The 22,346-nt window shown below is 47.2% G+C and overlaps 1 protein-coding gene across 1 annotated transcript in view; it reads right to left on the bottom strand.

The window, feature by feature from the left end:
* FAM135B (family with sequence similarity 135 member B) overlaps positions 1 to 22,346 on the bottom strand; it is a 276,991-nt gene that overhangs the window by 93,543 nt on the left and 161,102 nt on the right. The window contains exon 4 of the mRNA XM_072733864.1: positions 3,869 to 4,008. Coding sequence (XP_072589965.1) covers positions 3,869 to 4,008 — 140 coding nt within the window. The remainder of the gene's footprint in view (positions 1 to 3,868; positions 4,009 to 22,346) is intronic.

Below are 22,346 nucleotides of genomic sequence, written 5' to 3'. Positions count from 1 at the left end.
TTCCTCGTCCTCCTCAGGGCACAAAGCATCTTGCTGTTAGTGATTGTCCTTTTTGCCTTGGCTGCTGGGAAGCTGAGGGCTGGATGTGTTGGCTGCCATTAGCAACGTTTAGCGCCATGCTTGCATATTTTGGTCTATGACATTCATCCCAGGCTTCCAGGCGTTTCTGCCCCCTTTTTGTATTTTTCCTCTACTCTGGCTCACTCTGCTGTTGTTGTTGTTATTGTTTTTTTTTTCTTTTACTATTCCATGCATTTTGTCAGCCTTCCCAAATCCTCTGAGTGATTGCAGAGTGTATATAAATAAAATAGTCATCCCACTTCTACACTCATTCTTGGCAACTATCATGAAAACATCCATCTTATGCCTTAAGCAGCAATGGCTTCTGTCCATGGTCTCGTCCTGCACTGACCCGTGCTCTCACGGTGCGGGCAAAATCTTCATATCTGCATTTCCCAAAGCTCGTGCAATAGTGTGCTTGATGCGAAGCCATTACATAAGTGTCTGCTGTTCACAATGACGGGCTGTGCGCACCCAGGAACATGAACTCTGGCCAAGTGGCTATTGGAAGTGCTTTGGCTGCCAAACACAGACAGATATTCCCTGGGAAAGAGCTAATGTATCCATTCTTGATATACAATGTTTATGGACATATCTAACTAACTTTAATTGTCACTGATATGGATATAATGATTAACTGCAGCATTGTTTGCTGCTGTATGGATTACCTCAACACGATAATAAATTATTAGCTTATAGAGATGAATGACTTGGCAGAAGAAGGAAGCAATATGTACGGTCACATGGACTCCCTGTTCAATCTTAAAACCAAGGCTTGTTACAACCTCACATGAGCTAAACTTCGGTTTTGGAAAAGTCTACCAACTGCAGGGGCAGGAGCGAGTGCTGGAATTGAGATGGAAGATGACCAAGACATCTGAGCAATGTCCAAACTCAGCCTCCCAACATGACTGCTGCCTGGAACGGCTTTGAGGTCAACGTGCCAAAGGATGATGGCCCGTGAGAGGTAAAGTGATGTTCTCTTGCCAGAATCTGGGCAAGCCAAGTGTGAGTGCACAGCCTAATTTGGAGTTCCTTAACAACTCAAAACAACCTCAGGGATCTCTTCCTAAACTGGGTTTGGGAAGGGAGCAGATGATCCACTCAGAATGAAGAATTCGTTCATCCCAGGAAAGGGATGATTCACAATGGTGTGGGGAGGATTATGGAAAACCAGAGAGGATGGCCAGTGTGGCAGGGCTGGTCAGCAGGACATCTGTGCTACCCTGGACCAGGAGAAGCAGGCCGAGGGAGTGGTTATCAGAACTGGAGAGAAAGCTACATGAAGTGAGCCCCTTGCCTTAAGCTGAGATGTTGGCTAAATGTTTAAATCTGGCTCTCAGAAGGAAAATTTAAAACCCTAATTTGCAGTATTGCCAATTCCTCCGGTGCAAATGGTGCAAATATTCCCACCAGAATCGATTTCCAGCCACCCATGTGACATCCTTGAATGAGGAGCTAGAAAGAGACGTGTACCTTTGGCTCTCACAAGCTAGCCTAAGCAGGCTCCAGCACATGGGACAGGCAGCCCTCTCTGAGCCAGCATGGAAGGAGTCTCTGGCCACACTCTCCTCCCTTCCTCCAGTCACCACCAGGCCTCTCACACGCTGAGCCCAAACAGAAACCAGAAGGTAAGGATGCAATTCGCTCTGGCATCCAAAGCAGGTGGGAAAGGCAGAGAGAGGTGATGTGCCAGCTGTCAGAAGACAGCCAGCGCAGCTAACAGGAGCTGGTTTGGGTCTCTTTGATTGCAATTACAGATCAAGTGTTCATAGTCACCGTGATGGCACTGGGGAGCTGGGGCTCAGAGTAACTGAAGGGTAACAGGGCACACTGGGGATATCCGTTTCTGTTTGGAAAGAAGGGGGTTACAAAGCCCCTAAAAGGAGGGCTTCCAAATTCAGCTGTTCATTCACCAACTAAGTCCCATCTGCCCACACGCATCGGGTGTCATACATGGAGTCCCATGGCAGGCACTGGTGTTGCAAAGACAGAGGAAACTCCAGCCCTGAGAAGCCCATAGACTGAAGGGGGGTGGGGAACAAAATCTAAGACAAACATCATGCCCTTCCACCTTTCTGGCAAAATCAATGGCTCCCCGTAACCCAAGAATAAGCTCTGCCTTCCCTCCCGGGTCCCATAACACCAAGTCTGACCCCATCTACCTCTCTAACTTCACCTCCTGCTCCTTCCCTCCACTCACTGTGCTAGTCACCTTGGCTTTATCGCTTCTGCTGGGACACATCACCTCATTCCCACCTCACAGCTTTCATCTTTGCTGTGCCCTCCTCCAGGGACGCATTCTCCTGAGCTCCTGGCATGCCTGGATCATCAGCACCGGGGTCTCAGCTTAATGTTGACTTCTCAGGAAGGCCTCCTCTGTCTATTCCCCTCCAGGGAATAATCTCTAGCTTGTGTGAAGGTTGTGTAGGAGCTTGGCTCTGGAAAATGGTGAAGCAGGAGAAGTCTTGCAGAGGGGACCTGCCGTGAATTCTCTTCCGCTTTGGGTCCAGGGTAGCCTCACAGGACCTCCAACAGGGGTGCCAGGTCCCACTCTTATGGACTTTTTGGGTGCCTCTTATAGATGAGTACGTGGAGCATCTAACAGTGGGACACTCAGTGATAGGATGTACTTGATTTATTTTTTTGACTACATTGAAATGTATTAGTTTAATGATAAAATATAAGCCCCACGACACCAGGGCTATTTTCTTGGTCACTATTCTATCTTTAGCCCCTAGCAGGTGCTAGTTGGGACTCAATAAATCATGAATGGATGGATTAGTGAATGACTGAAGAACAAGAGACAGGTTTTCACCTCCACACAGTGGAACCTGGTAACCACCTAGACCATAAAAGATGTGGATGGAAAGCCATGAGGCATGAGAGGAGGAAGGTAATGCCTGGTCCTGCAGGAACCATTCCACACACCACTTAGGGAATGTGAGTGGGGGACACGCCTCTAATCAGACTTTCTTGAAATGGGAATACATTTCCACATGTTTAAAGGTATTCTAGGAGGAAATGAGCAGCTGGAATGTGGCACTGGAGATCGGAGGTGGGACTGGGGAGCCGAGAGCCATGCCTTAGACCTCAGATACTCCTTTGAGATGTGCTAATCTGAGGAATAGAGAATTTTCTATCAAGTCTCCAACAAATGGAATGAGACACCCAAGGTCTATGGGTTTTTCCTCATGCTGACCCCCTGCATGGGGCATGGGGCATTCTTTCTACACCTCTTAGTCTGAGGAACTCACAGTTTGTGCTTCTCAAAGCTGGTTCCTTGGTAGAACCATCGAAGCCTCCTACAGAGCTCATTGCTCCATCCTTGGGGCCCTTTATTTATACACACAGCCAGCCTTGTGCATGTCACCCACCAGGGTGGTGGTTCCTATACTTGTTTTCCTCTTAAATTCCCCATCCCTGGCGGGTAGAGTTCCTGCTGCCTTCTGCAGCTTTGTCCCTCAGTCAAGGGCCCAAACAGAGCCCTGCAGAATGCAGATACTCAGTAGGTGTCCACTGACTGGCTCCTTGACAGAGTGCAAGAACAGATGAACAAACAGGCCCGTACACCATGAATAAAAGCATCAGTAAGCTAGTTAAGGGAAACTGCTTGGAATACGGCAGGAGGAGGCATATGAATGAAATAGTATGTACAAAAATGAATAAATAAGTAAGTGTAGGAGTTCTCTAAAGTCATGGATCCCTGTTGGACTTTAGAGCAAATCTACGGTGTCTCCTTCACTTACCATTTACCTCGCAGTGGATACAGATGTACCTGTGGCTGGCGGCAGATGCCATGACTTACCCTTTCTCCATCTAAGAGCAAATGAGCTCGGAAGATCACAGCGTCATTTATGGGGACCTCTTCATTCCTGTATAAGATCTGAAAGACCCGGCTGTGCACGACGTTCTCATGGGCGCAGGCTGAGTGCAGGCTGCTGCTGTCTGAAAAACAAGAACCAGCGGGAGCCCATGAACTCCAGTCCTGTCCTGTCCCTCCAGCTTGCTCAGGTGCCAGTCTGGCTCAAGGAAAGGAATGGCCCCCAAATACAGTATGGTGTCCAAAGATTAAAACCATTGAAGGATGACATCCCAACCTATAAAGATTCCTGTTGAGTGAACTGGGCTGGCATCTCAGAAGAACCTTACCAATCCCTCACAAACTGTATGATCTGGTCATGCGGCACTCCTTGGCTGAAAATCAATGCCTGCTAAATCTCTCACCTACTCACATGTTCCCCTACACTATGAGGTCTTCCATAATACTCCTCTCCTGAAGTCAGGGAGAAAGAGGAGAACGGAGAAATACGGAAACTTCTTTTCCTTCTCCAAGGACTTCCTAGTACCTAGAGAGTCTCTCTCCTGAAAATGTTGTTTATACCTCAGGTACCATATGGCGAGCACTATGTCTTGAGTTTTAGGTAAGTGAATTCTAATTGTATTAGACATCAGGTTTTTAAAGGAACTTGTTCGACTCTTTGTCTTCCAAAGCATTCTAAATATACCCTAGTCCCTAAACACTGTCTGCAAGTTGAGTTCAACTTCAGGAAGACACATCTATCCTATGATGACAAGAGACTTGGCTGCATCCACTGAGCAGAGTTATGGAAAGAGAACAGCTGAATTTCTCAGAACCACTTAACACATAAACTGCACACTAGGGAAAATAGAAAAAAAATAATCTAAAATAAATAATGGTAATATTTATATAATATAAGGCAATGATTACCTACTCATAAAATGACCAGCCGTGTGGTACTTTACAGCTTCCAACATGCTTTCCTGTATGTTACCTAATTCCTTGATCCTTGTAAGAAATTGCTAGGGAAGATTTTACTTCAGATGAAGGCTCAGAGGAAAAGAGGCGGGACTCTTGGTATTTGCTATGCGACAAGGCATTGTGTGGATACATCCTCGCATCTATCTATTTAGCAACCAAGAAGTCTCAAGTGAATGAATAAAATGCACCCACCTCCTAGCAAAAGGTAAGTCCTCTGTAACTCACTACAGAAAGAATGAAATAGCATGTTTGCAAAGAAAGCCCAAAAAATATTAGGAAAAATCAGTGCAACCAACAAAGAAATGCCTCAGCTTAAATGCCTCATGCGTTGGCCTCAGATGGCTTGAAGAATCCCTTGGAAACAGGAACAAAAGGTCACTCTTACCCCCCAGTGCAGAGTGACACCCAAGCCAACACCTGCCTTGTAGCTTCAGAGGACAGAACACAAATGTGTAAAATTCCAGGTCATTGCCAAGGCTGCTCAGATGTTCCTGCTCTAATTTGCACTTCGTCATGAAGGAAATAGAATTACCAGGCTAATGCAGACCTATTTAGACCCACTGGATTCAAATTGATGTGGCTTTTAAATAGAAGTGATCCTTGTGTGCAAATGCCCTTCTGTTTTTATTTGCTGCACCAGCCCTTTCTCTATCACTGTCAAGGTCTAGTTGATCTATCAGCCAGCCCGACACCGTGGCAGAGGATGGATGGGGTAAAGACTCTGAAGGTCAGAGCAGCACTGAGCCGTCTAGTACCAGGAGGGACAGCCAGCAAAACAGTTCAATCACCAGCCTTTCTGGGCAAGTGACATCACCCCTTGTAACCACAGCTTTCCACGTGAAAAATGGTCATATCCACCCTGACCTCCTGGGATCCATATAGATACAAAGAGCATAAAATAAATTAAGATCCTAATACCAGGCACATACTGGATGTGCAATATGCAGTAGGAAGACTCTTTAATTTTGCTTAGAAAAAGGTCTAAGTGCTTTCTGTTGAATACAGTTCCACTGACCACATTTCTTTTTTTTTGTAAGATTTTTAGAATTTATTTTAGAGAGAGAGAGAGCGTGTGTGCATCAGTGGGGGTCAGGAGGAAGGGACAGAGAAAGAGAGAGAATCTCAAACAGACTCTCTGATGACCACGGAGCCTAATGTGGGGATTGATCTTACAACTCTGAGATTATGAGTATGATGCTTACCCAACTGGGCGGCGACCCAGGCATTGCCTGTTGGCCACATTTCTATGGGAGATTAAACTCCTCTGACTTTGAGCATATTGACAAACTAGACCACAGGACTCCATGGCATTTGAAGATCACTAAATCCCAAAGTGCCCCATTAGGCCCAGGATGATGCATTTCTTATGCCTTATGGGACTTTCTGTGTCATTTTTTTATCACTGTTAAGGAGGGCATAAAACAGGTGTCTACTTACAAAGGAAGGCTCACTGATCACAGATACCCTCTGGGATCGTGGGCATCACTGAGACAGTGCCTGCCTGCTTTGCTACCACTCAGCTTCTTCCCCCAACAATGACAGTGCACACTCTGATACCTTGCCCATTATCTTGGCTCTCTCTTCCTGACATTCTGAAGGAAATGTGACTTTCATCTTCTTGGCGAGGCCTCTTCCTGGAATTTCTAGTACTGGCTCTCCAGCTCATTTTATAGAGTTCTCGTTTGCAAACAGAAAGCACTTGTTGCAGCTCACCCGTCTTTTTTGCACCAGGCACTGGGCACCTAGAGATGAGGAATGTGCATGTTCTCTCCATCCTTGGAAACCTTGGGGATATTCGGGATGCTCCTCTTTCTTAGCTGTGGGGTAAAGAGCCATGTCTCTCTTTAGAATATTTTTACTTGATGGTAACCAGATTTCTACTCAAGTGGTCCAATAAAAAGGTATAGACTAGAATCTCCCCAAACATCTGTCTGCTTGTGTGTGTGCCAGGGCTGGTATTACATGTAAGTATCTGAAAGGACAGCCGGAACTTTAAGTGGGAGGAGGTAATGTAAAAAAAGGTAGGAGAAGGAAGAAAAAGGAACAGAGAGGAAAAGGAGAGGAAAGGAACAGGGGAAACAGAATAGGGCAGATGTAGAAGGACTCCTCCATGGCTCCCATCATTCAAGAAGCGAGTTTCAAACATCATAATCTGGAATTTCAGGCCAGAAGGCAAGAGTAAAAAGACTTTTATGCTCTACTGAGCTACACACACACACACACACACACACACACACGATACTGACAATCTGCATATCTGTGTTACCTCTAAATGTCTACAACTTGAAGGATGACCTTCTCTCTGCTGCACACCCTCACCAGCCCCAGAGGCCCCTGTGAGTGCAGATGAGACAGTGTAGGTTCTGTCCATCTGACACGGACCCTCTGTCCCAGAGTCCAAGCCTGCAGCACTCTCATGGGCATTTACTTGTGGAATGAATCCCATTCTCAACTCCAAGAACATGGCCATGGCTCTGCCTGCACACAGGATCTCCCCAGAGAGTCAGGTTTGTGCTGAACAGTCAAATCTCTGGGAGACTCCTTCCAACCCTCTAGGTCTGGGGATGGCTGGGTGAGACATGGGCTGTTGGCCAAAGAAGATGTTGAGAAGCCATCACTGAATTTCTTCAAACCCAGGCCATGTTCCTACATGAGAATCCTCCAACACAACAGAGCTCATAGGAGTGGAAAAGCCAAGTTACATTAAGAGCAACTCAAGGTCAGGACCTTGGCTTTCTTATCATTTAGCAAAGGACCCTGTTCAGTGAGGCAAACTTACTTTCCTAGACTTGCCCCTCTGCTTTCTCACTGTATGGCCCTTGGGCATCCCATTCAATCTGAGCTTACATAAAGCAAGAATCATGCCCGGCCTAATTTCCGTAATGAATCTGAGATTCTGATGAGTTGAGGAGTAAAGGAGTATATTTAACTGTAAAGTTCTCAAAACCCAAGCAGATTTCCTAGTAAGGTGAAGATGATAATGATTCTTTAAACCAAGTGGTTTTCTGGCTATTTCTAGGAACAGCAAGGACAAGAAGTCACCTTGAAGCCAAATTATTATTTTTTTCTAACAGTTTCAAAGAATAGGCAGAAAAGAAAACTCCCTTGTAGCAGATGTTTACTGTTTCTTTAGAGAATGACCAGAGTGACTTCCCCTATCACCTACATGTGTTCTGGCTGGTAGGGCCAGGTAACACTCATTGCCAAGCTAGAGGGGTATGACATGACCTTGTGTGACCCCACCGTAGCTACTACTTTCCTTGGAGACCCCTGTCACAAGACCGCAAGTAAAACAATCCATGCAGGGAGAGTATAACCCCTGGGAGAAAACAGCCAAGGTGTTGATGACTCTTTCTGGAATTTGGAAAAGGGGAGACCCTTCGGACCGGGAAGAGACTTTCTGCAACCAAAGAGGTGTTAACATACTATATGGATATGGTAAGGACTACCGTTTTCCGGAAATAAAGGTAGCTTGAGGAGCAGTGGAGCCAAGGATGATGACTCTGGATGTTCATAATGGCCCAAGGGTTCATGAGTAGAAGGGTTGGTTTGGTTACATTATGAGCTGAAAAGTTCTGTGGGTCCATCAAACTTGGCACAAAGGTTGTGCTTTGAATAGCAACATTCAATGCTTTGAACATGTAAATGTCACCTAAAAAATGGTAATCTGAAGTCCTGAGGTAGGACTCCCAAACCCTATGCAGATGCCTGGACCAGCAAGGAGCTCACCTTTGAGGCTACAAGCTTCCTAGCACTCTAAAGAACCCTCTTCACCAGAGCACTTGTGTGGCCATGAAAAAGCCCCAGTAGCAGGAGACTAAACAGACCCAGATCCTTCCTAACCTGGCTTTCAAAAGAGGATCCCATTTCATCATGTAGGCCCAGGGCTCCTCCGCCAATGTGAGATGGGGGAAGCGGGTCAGCATTTCTGCTAACAGGGCATTCAGATACAAAAGCGCTTCTGTGGAATATCTGAAGAGATGTAAATGCACTTGTAACTTCAATTTCTGAAACACATTATTTTGGTGACATTGATAAAAGGCTGTATTTTACTTGTCATTTGTATTGCCATTTGAAAAAAATACAAATGTTTTCCTTGCTTTCTATTTAAAATATGTGATGCCCGTGGAATATGGAATACTTCGCTTCAATTGACAAGGATAGGAGTTTGAGCCTTACCCATAATCCCAGATTAATGGGTTTCTGTGTTTTTTGTGATAAGACATGTTCATGTATTCATTAAATTCTTATTAATCGGGATCCCTGGGTGGCGCAGCGGTTTAGCGCCTGCCTTTGGCCCAGGGCGCGATCCTGGGGACCCGGGATCGAGTCCCACGTCGGGCTCCTGGTGCATGGAGCCTGCTTCTCCCTCTGCCTGTGTCTCTGCCTCTCTCTCTCTCTCTGTGTGTGTGTGTGACTATCATAAATAAATAAATTAAAAAAAATAAAAATAAATAAATTCTTATTAATCACCCTCTATGTGTCAGGTCCGGTGGAGACACTGGAATTCAGAAATGGATGATCAGAGCACCTTATGGGGTATATCTGTCTTGCTCATCTGTCTGTGGAGTAGGGAATGGGTCATCCCTTTGTTGCTCATTTCCACAGACATCTCCTTGTCTGAATTCCTTTCTCATCTCTCTGGATACACTACATTATTTACAACATCTTTTTTTTTTTTTTTTTTTTTTTTTTAGGCATCTTATATGGCCTACGTAAACAATTTGAACTGAGGTGGCAAGTTATGTACAACAAACTGGGTTTGAGCGTAGACGTCATTATTTCTTAACTACATGGTTTGGAAACATCACTTCTCTGTAAGGTATAATAAATACAAATCTGTTCACCCATTGCAAATTGCTCCACAGCAGTTAGCCTGGGATCGGTTGGAGTCCTCTGTATCCCTTATCTCACTTGACCTTGGGTATGAGAAAAATCCTCATAGGAAGGAAGCTCAGGATCTTGAGGAAGCTCAGGATCACAGAAGTTAAGTTACATCCTCAGCATCAAATATGGTAGACGGTCCATCGGAGACTCCATCCTTTCATCCCTAAGTTTGTTTACTCGCTCATGTGTTGTTTAACTAAACAACCACACAGGCAATATGGTAGACATAATGCCAGTCACGGGTGATGGTGCAACAAAGACAAGGAATATTCTTCAACATTTAGTCCAACATTTCCCAGCTTTGTTCTCTCCTCCCTGGACTCACACTGCTCCATCACTTATGTTTTGTAGAAGAAGAAGTGAAATCCTAGAACGACAGAACAGTGGGCTGTGCATACAACAGTCGCTTGGAAATGGCATGGAATCAATCCACGACTTCATGACTAATGAGTGTGGGGTGAAAGAAAGGTGGGGGAGGGGGACGCTCAGAAGTTTCTGAATGCCAGCAGCAGTCCCGGCACCCAGGATGTCAGCCTCCTAGCCTATCCCGCACAAAGACTCCTGTTACCCAGCAGATACTGTGGTCTGGCAAAAATTCATGTTTATAGAAACTAAATCAAAGAATGCAGAGAAAAACCACCATTTAACCTACTGAAAATGAACAAGCGCTGCCACTGCAAATCAGCGGTGAGCCTTCCCCCATCTCCACGGAGCAGGCTTAATTACTTAATTATAACCATTGTGACCTACCTATTAGAGGGAGCCCAGTAAGGCCAGCAGCTGATAATACTCTGTTAGCCAATAACATGCATGGCTATATAATCTCAAATAAAAAGGCCAGCATGTGGCCTCCAACAGATGCCAGTGACCCACTGGGTTTCCTTCCGATCTGTCCTCCCCACCCAGCCAGCTCAGGTGCTTCCATGTGCATTTCCATGGCAGAGTCAACTGCACGGCCTCCGGCTTCGGCAAGGACAAGAAATGCTTTTGAGCTCAATGCCACGGATGTGCCCTGGGCTCTGCCATTTGTACATTGTGTGCTTGTGAGCCTCAGTTTCCTCCCCTCTAAACTGGGGATGGGAGAGGAACAGAAGAAGTGAGGGCTGGAGGAACTGGGGGCTGGAAAGGTTGAACAAGATGACCCATGAGAACATCTGGCACAGATGCTAACAAGCAGCAGGTGCTCAGAGAAGAGCTGGTGCCACACAGGCAGCAGCATGTAGTCTACCAACTACGGGTAAAAGGCTCAGGGGATGTGCGAGGGGGAATCCTCAGGTGCCTTCAGCTCTGGGGAGAATGCAGGCTTGGGCCAGGGCCATGGGCATGGCTCGCAAGGATGAAGAAGCATGGAGACTCCCCCTGCTTTCTCGTTGGGAGATCCGGGGGTGGGGGGTGTATATTTTTAATGCTCCCAGCTTCAGTTCTGAGAAAAAAATAATAATAACTATGACTCTTCATTGCTGAGCACCTTGCTTCCCCCTCGATCCCATAGGATGTCTCTGACTGTGCACCCTGCCTCTCTGGGGCGTAGACCCCCATCCGGGTCTTAGACCCATGTCTCTTTTCCTTTATGGGCTCTTCTCTCTCCCCAGGGGATCTCAGTCCCTTCCCGCACTTTATATACCACTTAGAGGCTGAGAGCTCTCAACTATGTGATGCTGGCCTCGTCCCTCTCCTGCATCATGGGCATGATCCCTCAGCCCCAAGACGTTATGCCTTTGACGTCAGATACCATCAACTTACACATCCAAGGTAGGACCTCTGCTTTAGTTTCCCAGAAGTGCTCCCTGCCCACCCCATCTCCTACCCCTAGTAGTACAGTGCTTCCTGGTCATCTCTGATTCCTCTTCTCTGCCCCCCGCCCCACCTCCTTTGCCAATCATCTGCGAATCCTGTAAATTCACATTCAAAGTGTGGCTCTGATGAATCTAATCCTTTCTCTGTCGTTTTGGGATTTTCTCTCAATATTGAACATGCTTCTACTATTACCACTCTTGAGTCGATTAATATAAAGTATAAACCCGGTATCACCGCCTCTCATGACACTTAGAATAAAATCTAAATGCACCGGTCCTAAATGATCAGTGTGGACACTGCAGTCAAGGGGAGGGCTTAGCACAGAGCCAGTGCTTCGTGAGGTGTCCAGGCCGGGCAAATATTTATAGAATGTGCAGCTGCCCAAAACTCCAAGTGACCCAATCCCGGAGAATTTGGCAGTGGTATTTAATAAACATTTGTGGAAGTGAGCTGAGTCTCAGGCTCGAGCCGCTAGCTCAGGAGGCTGGCTCTGCTTCCTGCTACGTCCTCACAATGGCCCGGCACCCACACCGATCCATGCTCCCCTCCAAAAGGCATGCACAAGTACGCCTGCAAGGCACAGCATGGGGCTTTCTGAGGAGGGTATCAAGCCCCGTCTTCTGATCCTGAAGCCCGTTCTGTTAGTAAGTCATTAGGAGACAGCAAATGGGAGGCAAAGAGCCCTGTTTATGTGATTCAGACTTTTCTGAGCCATCTGCCTCAGCCATATGCTTCCCAAGGAGAACGAAGAACAGCCACAATTGCAGCTAATCAAATATTTGTGGGAGCTGTAGCCACCACGCCCAGGCCCAGTCATGGTCCCCAGGATGTTCCAAGGAGTACAGAGCCATTCTCCAGTCCATGGTGACCTTGGTTTGGCCTTAACGGGAAACCACAGGATGTCAGGGACAGTTGTGACTTGCTACCACAGTAGCAGGGAGCACCCAGCCTCAGTCAGTGCTGAGCAGCTGAGACCAGGTGGTCACTCTGCCTTTTCCTTCCACAGAGATGGAAGGTTTCTCCACAGGGAAGGCCACCCCCACTGCCCGGGGTTGAGCCAGGACTGACTAGTCTGGAAAGATCAGCAGCCTCAGCCCCCTTCTCCCTCCAAGGGCTGTCCCCCAACCCCTGCCCCTCCCCAAGCCAGGAATGAGCAGAGATCTTTCCAGTCATAGCACCTTCTCACCTGAACCCTGTCCTTTGCCTTATTTTTCTCCTACTGGACTCCTCCATCCTGCTCATTAGGGCATATACCTGGGCTGTACCTATAGTTGGGGGGGGAGTGCATATTCCAAGTTGGTTGAGTGCGGTTGCCCACCAATCAGAATACATGCCAGGAAGAGTGATGAGCGGGACCCTGAAGGCCATCTGCTTTGCCAGACATAGCTCCCTGAAGTATGGATTGTAGGGAATGTGAGGATCTGGGGGAGGGGCCAGGCCAACTAGCCAATAGGTGGGGTGCTTGGAAGGTTTAGGGCAGCGGCTCCTATGACGACTGTGCACTCCAGAATGCTGCCCCTGGTTGACCTGAACACGGCACCTTCATAGCCTGTGCAGCTCAGCCCAGCCATCCTTGCCGAGACCCGGCCCTGCAGCCAGGGTTTGTGTTCTCAGCCCACATCTTTCATCCTTCACCTGCTCCCTCTCAACCCTGGGGCAGCCCAGAGAGGCCTGAGCTGGTCCTCCAGGGCACGGATGCTCCTGCACACCCCCCTCCCCCGTTCCCTCCGACAGCTCCTTCTCCTGCTGCTGTACATCTGTGCACCGAATGCCACAGAAGCACGGTTTGGCCGTGTGTGAATGTGGGTAGTACCCCAGGGCCAGGGCTCCCCTCTGCAACTCAGACCTCCCCTATCTCTCAGTGCTCCCAGGGTCTCCCAGCTGGCCCGCATGCCTTAGAGCCCCGCCTCAACTGGTGATCTGGGTCCCTGTGGGTCACCTTGACTCAGACCTGGCCCTGGCTGAGTCTGGTAACTGACCTTCAATGCCACACGCAGCACGTGCAGGACAGAAGGGCTGCTACCACACACCCTGACCAAGCTCTGGATACTTCTTCATCTGCTCATCTGCACTTGCCCCCACTCACCCCCACCCCACCCCACCCCCAGCTCCTGCCCACAGCCGGACCAGTCTCAGGCACAGCTGGAGCATATACAGCAGCCAGCTGCTTATTTGGTGTCGACACTTCAGGGAATAGGAGCCCGAGGGCCTGATGCAGGAGCTGTTCCCTTTCCATCTTTCTGACCTATTTCAGACGCTCTCGCTGGGAGCAAGCTTTCCCCGGCTGCCACGGCCTAGAATGAACGTTCTCCCCTCCGGATCCCATACATCGACTCCTCAACACCACTTAGCATTTAGGAGATGCTATTGTTCAATCCACCGCAAGCCCTCAACACACACACGCTCACACCACTCAACAAGAATATTGAGAATCTAAGGCCCACACAGGGCTTAGACTCAACACAGCTCCTGTTCTTAACAAGGACCATGATCATTGTGTCTCCTTGAACAAAGGTTATCATTTCCTCGGTGGTATCACCTGTTGAGTCTTGCACTGCTGACCTATACAGGTGATCAGTACCGTAGGTTTGGTCAATTATAGAGATACGTCGAGAAGGTGTGAGGAACGTTCGAGCGGGGGGCACTGAAAAGCTTGGGTTAGAGTCTACATTTTTCCTTAGTACAAGGACACGCACGATGCTCCTTTCATCCCTCCACTTTCTGTAAAATGGAGCAGAGTCTCTTATTACAGAGAGGCCACAACTATCAAGCCAGGCAACGGAAATGAGCATCTAAGGTTCACTATAAATGAACACTATTGTTCACGGTTCTGATCACTTTCTTAACTATGTTTTTTGGTCAGGAGGCATTGGCTCAGTGACTTCCACCACGCCAAATACAAGTACCTTCTGATTAGACCTATTTGTTGATTTTCAGAGGTCCTAGCATAGAACCTTGCCCCAAGTGGGTAACCTATGAATATATATATTTAAAGATTTTGTTTATTATTGAGAGAGAGAGAGAGAGAGAGAGAGAGAGATAAAGAGTGTGAGCAGGAAGAGGGCAGAGGGAGAGGATCTCAAGCAGACGCTGTGCTGAGTGCAGACTCTGACATGGGGCCCTATCTCCCATCTCTGAGACCATGACCTGAGCCTAAATCAAGAGTTGGATGCTGGGATCCCTGGGTGGCGCAGCGGTTTAGCACCTGCCTTTGACCCAGGGCGCGATCCTGGAGACCCGGGATCGAATCCCATGTCGGGCTCCCGGTTCGTGGAGCCTGCTTCTCCCTCTGCCTATGTCTCTGCCCCTCTCTCTCTCTCTCTCTGTGTGACTATCATAAATAAATTTTTAAAAATTTAAAAAAAAAAGAGTTGGATGCTTATGACAGAGCCGCCCGGGAGACCTTAGAAATATTTTTTGAATATTCTTTTTTCCTCAGACATTTTTCCCCACTTAGCTTTCTGCTTCTCATCCACCAAGACCTCATTTGTTTTGTCTCTTCTTTGGGAGTTCTTCCCTCGGCACCCTAAGCAGGGATAATTGCTCCCTCCTCTGTCACCAGAACATTTTGCACCAGTTTGTTAAGGACACCTGTCGTGCAGAGGTACAGCTCTCTGTGTCTTTCTCTCTCTTAGAGAGACTGAAGGTTCTCTAAGCTTGCAGAGTACATCGCTCACCACTGTGTTCTCTTGGCTTCCAGCAAGGCGTTTGGCATTAATGGCACACGATTAATATTTTTTAAATGAATCGAAAGCCTCATCTTCATCTCAAAATCCTACCTGTGTCTCAATGACCTTTCAAATGTCACCTCTTCATGGAGATGTTGCCCTTTGGTGTAGTGACAAGCGGTGGAAGCTCCGAAATCTGATCTCTATTCAAGTTCTCTCTCTGTTCACTTGTTAATTGCTTATCCTCTTGAGCCTAATGTTCTTCATATATAAACTAATCATGCGGCCTTCTTCTTCTAAAGGGTCATTGTGGTAGATATGACAATGACTGGCATAGTTATTGTTACTAAAAACACGCATCCACCCCCACATTATCCTTCCGCCCTTACACCATTGTTGCATCCCACAGGGTCCACTTTCTATTTATTCATCTTGAAATCACCTTACCCCCACCCACATACTGCCAGCTTCTCTGCCCTCTACAAGCTGTGGGAAGTCATAGGCAATAGGCTGGTCATTTGGGTCTTCCCAGCAACCTAGGTGAGCACTTGAATAAACTAAATGTTCAACGGGAGTCTAGCAAGATAAGGGTATGGTTGGCCTGGGGACTGTGATTACCCCCAAGGGAAGGCTGAGGCCTCACTAGAAAAGGCAGCTTTTCCTTTTTCATCTCTGAGCCACTATTTTAAGTCTGAGAATCCATGTGTTCAAAATGGGGGCCGAGGGCCAAAAGAAAATCGCATCATTCTATAAACCTATTTCACAGATAGGAAATGGGAGGCTTAGGGAGAATCCAGCCCAAGGGCAGAACCAGCAATGGAATCCAGACTCCAGCCTCCCAATCTGAGGCCCTTCCTCCTGCCCATCCCTGTCCTCCTACTGTGATGCTCCCTGGGGCACTGAAGGACTCTTTCCAAGGATCTCTCAATGCCTTTATGTCTGAGCAAATTCTATAACCAGCATCTGAAAGTCACAGCAGCATCTGCCTGGGTGTCAGCCAACGCTTAGCCAGTTGGCTCCAAAATCAATGCACGCTTAGGCCTACGTCCTCAGAATCAATTATTGCAGCTTTAGATTCAATCACCAGATGGCCTGCTAAGTCATGCTCGTTTGTCTTCACATCTGAACCTTGGTGTGGAGGCAATCCTGCAAGCTTGTTGTTTATGCACCACGGTCACTATCCACCAGCCAGTGTAAGCTGTCGGGGTCAGGGGACAGGGACAGCTGGACGTCCTGCGCACTCAGCCCCGACCAATGCTGGGCTACCATGCACACTGCCCCATGCTCCTCGGGGCCACCCAGCATCTTGGCATTGCTGGTCTACACATCTGGGTGAGTTTCTTGGGGGCACAGTCATGCTGTGGTTCATCCCAGCAGCCACGGCATTTGGCACAGGGTCAGAGAAAAAGTAAACTTTTAATGACCATTTCAATTAATTTCTCTTCTTAATTTACATATTCAGCTCCTCCTAAACTAGCTCCACCTCCATGGCTTTTAAATACAGTCAACTTCCTCTCATTAGAAATAAAACACATACAGAAATCAAACCTCCAAGCACCTCCGGCCACCACCCTACTTCCCTTCTCACCACAGCAATGAACTCACCCCAAGAATGCCTACTGGGGGCCCCTGTTCTTCAGTACCCCACCTGCTCTTCCAACCTCCCTCCCCACCCCGCAAAAATAAAACCTGGTTTCTACCTCCTTATCACCACCAAGGGAGCACCCTACACACTGCTCAGATTTTAAGATAAGTTTGAGCCCACATCAGGCTCAATCCTCAGCAGGGTCCTGCAATGTGGGTCAACTCCTCAGCCCTGAAATATGCTCTTCTCTTGGCCTCTGAGAAATGACTGGTTTTATTCTTGACTCTGGTAGCTCTTCTCTGTTTCCAGGTCAGAATCACCTCTCTGAAAGTCAGGGATGCCCACATTCCCCAGCGGCGCTTCCTACCTCCCTTCCGCTGGTTTATTTTACTCCATAACACATTACCACACTGGAGGCTTATTGACGATCTGTTCTTCCAGCCAGAACCTAAGCGCTAGGAGAGCAATAAGTTTGCCTGTTCGGGCATTCTGAGTACGGTACATAAAATGGAACGTAGCACATGGCCACTCAATGAAAGTTATGTTCCTAACCCAGACGTTTTTCTCTAAGTTCACGACCTGTACATTTGATTGACGACCTGAAGTCTTCCGCTTGGATTTTTGAAGGCACCACACATTTAACATGGTTAAAAATAACTTTTTCAGGGGCACCTGGCTGGCTCAGTCGGGGGAGCATGTGACTCTTGATTATGAGTTTGAGCCCCACACGGAATGTGGAGATTATTTAAAAATAAAATCTTTTTTTTTTTAAAGTGACTTTTCCGTATCATCACTAGAACAAAAAAGAAAAAAAAAAAGCTAAAAACCTGGTTTCTCTTCCAAGATTCCTTATTTTAGTAAGTGGTTCTATGATCCAGTCTCTTGCGTAAGCCAGAAATCTGAGAGCCACCCTGGATTCTCCCCTCACTCCCCAAATGTAATCTCCCAGCAAACCCTCCCACTTCACTCCATCTCAGCCACCAATGGGTTTGCCCATGCTCCCCCTGGCCCTCACCTGGACCACAGAGGGACTTGGTTCTGCTGCACCTGCCCTGTTGCAGATGGATTCCCCACCATGTCCCCAGAGAAGAATGTTTCCAATATGCAAACAGGACCAACCTGTTCCCTTGATCAAAAGCCTTCAGAATATTTCCATACATCTTAGGGGTAAAGGAAAACAATTCCTAGTGGAGTCCTCAACGTCCATTTGCCTTGCCCATCTTTCTCTCTGTCCTCGTCTCACCCCTGGCTCCCTGGCTCACTGCCCTGCAGCCGCCCTGGCCAGCCAGTCCCTCCTTGTCACATCACCTACACCCACGCTGTTCCCACCACTGGCAGGGGTGCTTCCCTTCCCCAAGGACCCAGCTGACTTCCGTTCATCCTCCTGCCCTCAGTTCAGGTATCTCTTTCCCCAGGAAGTGTTCTCTGATCTCCCTGACAGGGAGTGACTATGGGCTCTCATTACACAGTGTACCTCTCTGAGGGTCTGTGATAGTAGCTGGCATATGAATGGCCGTCTCCTATATTAGACTAAGTCCTCAGTGTCTGCAAGGTTCTCTCTGCCCAAACAGACCCAACGCCTGTAGGGTAGGTTCAGGAGCTGCTTGATAGGTACTTGCTGAATGTGGAGTTAAAAAAATATATGTACTAGTTTTGCAATAAAGTATTATAAAGTGTAAAGCTATTAACTCATTGACTGTTTTAATTAAAAAAATCATCTCCTTCTCACGTGACCATTATAAAAATTAAAAAAGAGAGAAGTCCAGTTATCCATTTGAGAAAACAAACTTAATAACCCAAGTATAGCAATGCCTCAGAAATACCCAACTTCCTTGACTCTACTCATTTATAAACTCACTGAGATCCTGTTTCCTCCTTTGAAAATAGGAACAGAGGTACTTCCCTCCAAAGACTGTTCAGAGTTTTTATAATATTTACAACAAACCAAGCACAATGCCTGATATACTCAGTTGCACAATCAACGGTAATTTATTAGTGTCATTGATACCGATCCATAAAAATACGGGTCAGCCATTGGTACGTATTTCAGGAAACTGAGGTGAAGTACATTTACTTCAAGGAAGATAAACACGAACATTCATTTTCAGGAGTCATGACTTTTATTGTGCTTTAAACTTTAACAATATCGACCTGAACTGCTCTAAACCTAAGCAATCAATACTGGGGGATGTGTGCCCAGGTGAAGCTCTCAAACAGACAGAGGTGAGAGGGGGAGGGCTCTTTCACTGAGGTCTGGGAGTGATGTGAGAGTCTTGTCATTCACACTCATCTCTCCATCCACCCATCCATCCACTGACTCCGCATGGAGCCCTGAGTGATGGAGACATGTCGCTGGCACTTGAGCGATGGCAGCAAGGAAGAGAGAGAGTTCTGTCCTCCTGGGACTTATGCTATACTAAGGGGGGAAAAAAATCAAAAATCTCAAGTAATCCTTTAGTTATAACATCCTAAATGCTGCAAAAATAAAGATGGAAGGAGATATGGTACGTAATATGGAGTGGGGGTGCTCATGGCCTAAAGATGAAAACAATTGTTTTTCTTAACAGCAACAAGATTCTTTTATGAAAGCTCTTCATATAATTGACGTTAGGAATCTTTGATGGTAACATTCAATTACCACATATGAAACACAGTACCTCATTTTTACATTATTAATTATTTCAAATGATTTAAATTCACATAATGGGTTTCTCTCTCTCTCTCTCTCTCTCTCTTTAGATTTGGAAATGTCTTTTTTTTTTTTTTTTTGCATTTGTTTAAAGTGTTTAGTTCAATTCCAGTTAGCTGATATACGAAGACAACCATTTTTATGGGTTATTAAAACCCATAGAAGTTTGACAGAGGCCACAACCAAGCCTGCAAAGCAACGTGAAGAGCCAGACTCAAAAGCAGGGCTCCGGATGGAGAGGTTGGGAACCACAGCTCTTGACCTTCAGTTAGGCTCGGGGATAACATGGTGTCAGATGGAGATGGAAGACAGGATTCTGGAGAAAGCATATGTGCAGATGTTTGGAAAGAGTCCTTGCTGTGAAGTCAGTCTCTATTTATATCTTCTCCAATGGAGGAGAGCAAAGAGGTGTCACCTTCTTACAACCAGACGTGGAGGGCCTACTCAGAGAGCCCAATACAGATCCCCGCAGTCTGGGGACCAAAGGGCCAGTGCACGTCTCACGCCTTAGAAAGTGAAGGTCAATGGGACAGAGGCTGATGTATTAGGATAAGCTTAGGTATGTGGAATTTGTTGAGGGAAAAAAAAGGCATTGTTTATGGGCTGGAGTTGAGGCATGTGGGGAGCGGAGGAGAGCTGGCCTGGGGCTGTTTTAAGGCCAGACCAAGGGGATCACTTGGAAGAACAAGAAGACTCCAGCAGGGAGCATATGTGTAGATGAAACAGGCCCAGTGAGGAAGGAGGTGGAGAGGCAGGGCAAGCTGAGTCAGCAGGAGGTGCTGAGGAGCAGCGGGCAGGGGCCCTGAGGGTTGTGGCAGTAGCAGCATGGAGCCCTGGTTCAAAGGCAAAGTGATAATGACGCCAAAGAGACCCAGCTACAGATCTTGCCTCACCCTTTACCTCCCTAAGCCTCTGTTTCTCCTCCCGTAAATGGGGGTATTCATTGCAACATCAGATTGTTGGGAGGAATGAATCATCACAGTGTGACAGGAGGGCTCATCTTGAACGGACCAATAGGCAGGATCTTTGATACATTAGACTTCAAAGCTGGACTTTCTTTATGACCAAAATTACCTGCAAACAAAGTTAAAGGGCACGCTACAGCCCAGGAAAAGAGATTTTCCACCGGACAGATCAAAGAATTGCTCTGGAAGATGTGTTTGTCCGGAGGTAGGAAGCCAAACTGTATCACAAAGGAGCAAATGACCCAAAGAAAAAGAAACTAAAGTCATAAACGGGAAATTCACAGAAGGGGAAATAAAAATGATTAAGACACACACGAAAAGATGGGTCAACCTCAGGGAAATGCAAACGAAAACAAGATACTAGATGTTATCCCTCTAGACTTGTGGGGAGAAAGAGCCTCATAATCTGCGTGTGGAAGTTTAAATTGGCCCTGTGAAATGCAGTTTTGGCCGTCATTGTTAAAAAAAAATTAAATCTGCACATCCTATAACTGATTTAGCAGTGGGGCTTCTGGTTATCTCCCCTAGAGAAGCTCTTCACACATTTGCACAAGGAGGCACGCACAGAAATGTTTCCTGAGTCATCTCCATTTACAAAAGCCCCCCAGATAGTGGCATGCTGGCACATGGTTAACTACTGGTTTTCCAAACACGCTGGGTGTGTCGTGTCTGTGGATTGCCTGCTGCAACCAGTCCCACCCATGGTCAGTTTTAAGCTGCCTCTGTGAGGCCTCTAAACCGGGGAAGAGAGGAACCCAGCCAGCTCTCGTGAGCTGCTGCAAACCAACCGCAGCACACGTACCACGGCCCCCAAAAGTGGGAACAGATTTTGTAAAAGTAAGAAAACCCAACATCTACGTATTACCTGGTGGTAATGAAAATGAATGAAAAAAAAAAAAAAGAGAGAGAGAGAGAGAATATTTACCAACACATTAGCAATGCTTTCTTTGGGGAAGAGTGGGGCCATGCCTTTACATAGTAATCAAAGATATCTTTAGCCTTCTTTAGAACAGGCTCAAGGAGAACGTAGTCACAGATCACTTACGTAACAGAAAACAATAATGTAAACACCGAAGTGACATAGTTGTATTCTTTGTGGGGCACATTAATGGGATGACCAATCAATGCGGAGTCCTCCAGTATGCTCCCTCCTACCACTGCCAGGGCACTCACTCTGAGGGAAACGAACCAGGTCTGCTCGTGCAAGCATTAAAGGAGTGGTTGCTGAGTGCCTACTTTGTTCTGCAGTAGAACATGGTGGTGAGCAAGACGTGCATCAAATCCCCCGACCTGGGGGAGCTCATAAAGGCTGGTGGAGAAACATTTAAGGAGTAATATGTACTATACAAAGGGTATACACTTTGCTGAGAAAGGAAGAAAGGAGGCGCATAGTAGGTGTGACACTGGCGATGTCTGGGGTGCTGGGCGATCCTTCCACCAGAAGGATCTAGAGTACAGGAACACGGGGGAAGCAGAGGGAAGAGCAAGGGAGGAGCAGCCACAGCATGGAGGGGGAAGATCATGTGAGAGGCTGCAGGAGAGGGGGGGAGAGAGAGAGAGAGAGAGAGGGAGGGAGAAAGCCAGCGCAGGGGACATGGGGGGGTGCAAGAAGCCACCAGGGCTGGAACTTGGCCGGCAGACAGGCCCAGGCCCCAGGCCGTGTGGAGAGCTGACACCAGGCGGGCAGGTGGGCCGGCGCCCGGAAGCTCCGAGGCCAGGCCCACATCGGTCATCAAAATACCTTTATGTCAGAAGCAAACAAAAACATAAAATTCCTCAAAAACAAATCCCCGGATGACAAAGCCTCCTGAAAACCTTTTTCTAGGACATGTGTCTGAGATTACTCAGCCTGTGGGGCCTGGAAGGGGGGCCGTCACGTTGCAGGTCTGGGTAAACATGGGTTTCCTTCCTG

This window comes from Vulpes vulpes, chromosome 13 (assembly GCF_048418805.1).
Source record: "Vulpes vulpes isolate BD-2025 chromosome 13, VulVul3, whole genome shotgun sequence".
Lineage (NCBI taxonomy): Eukaryota > Metazoa > Chordata > Mammalia > Carnivora > Canidae > Vulpes > Vulpes vulpes.
The sequence above is the reverse complement of the archived record's forward strand: the minus strand, read 5'-3'. Positions and strand labels throughout refer to the sequence as shown.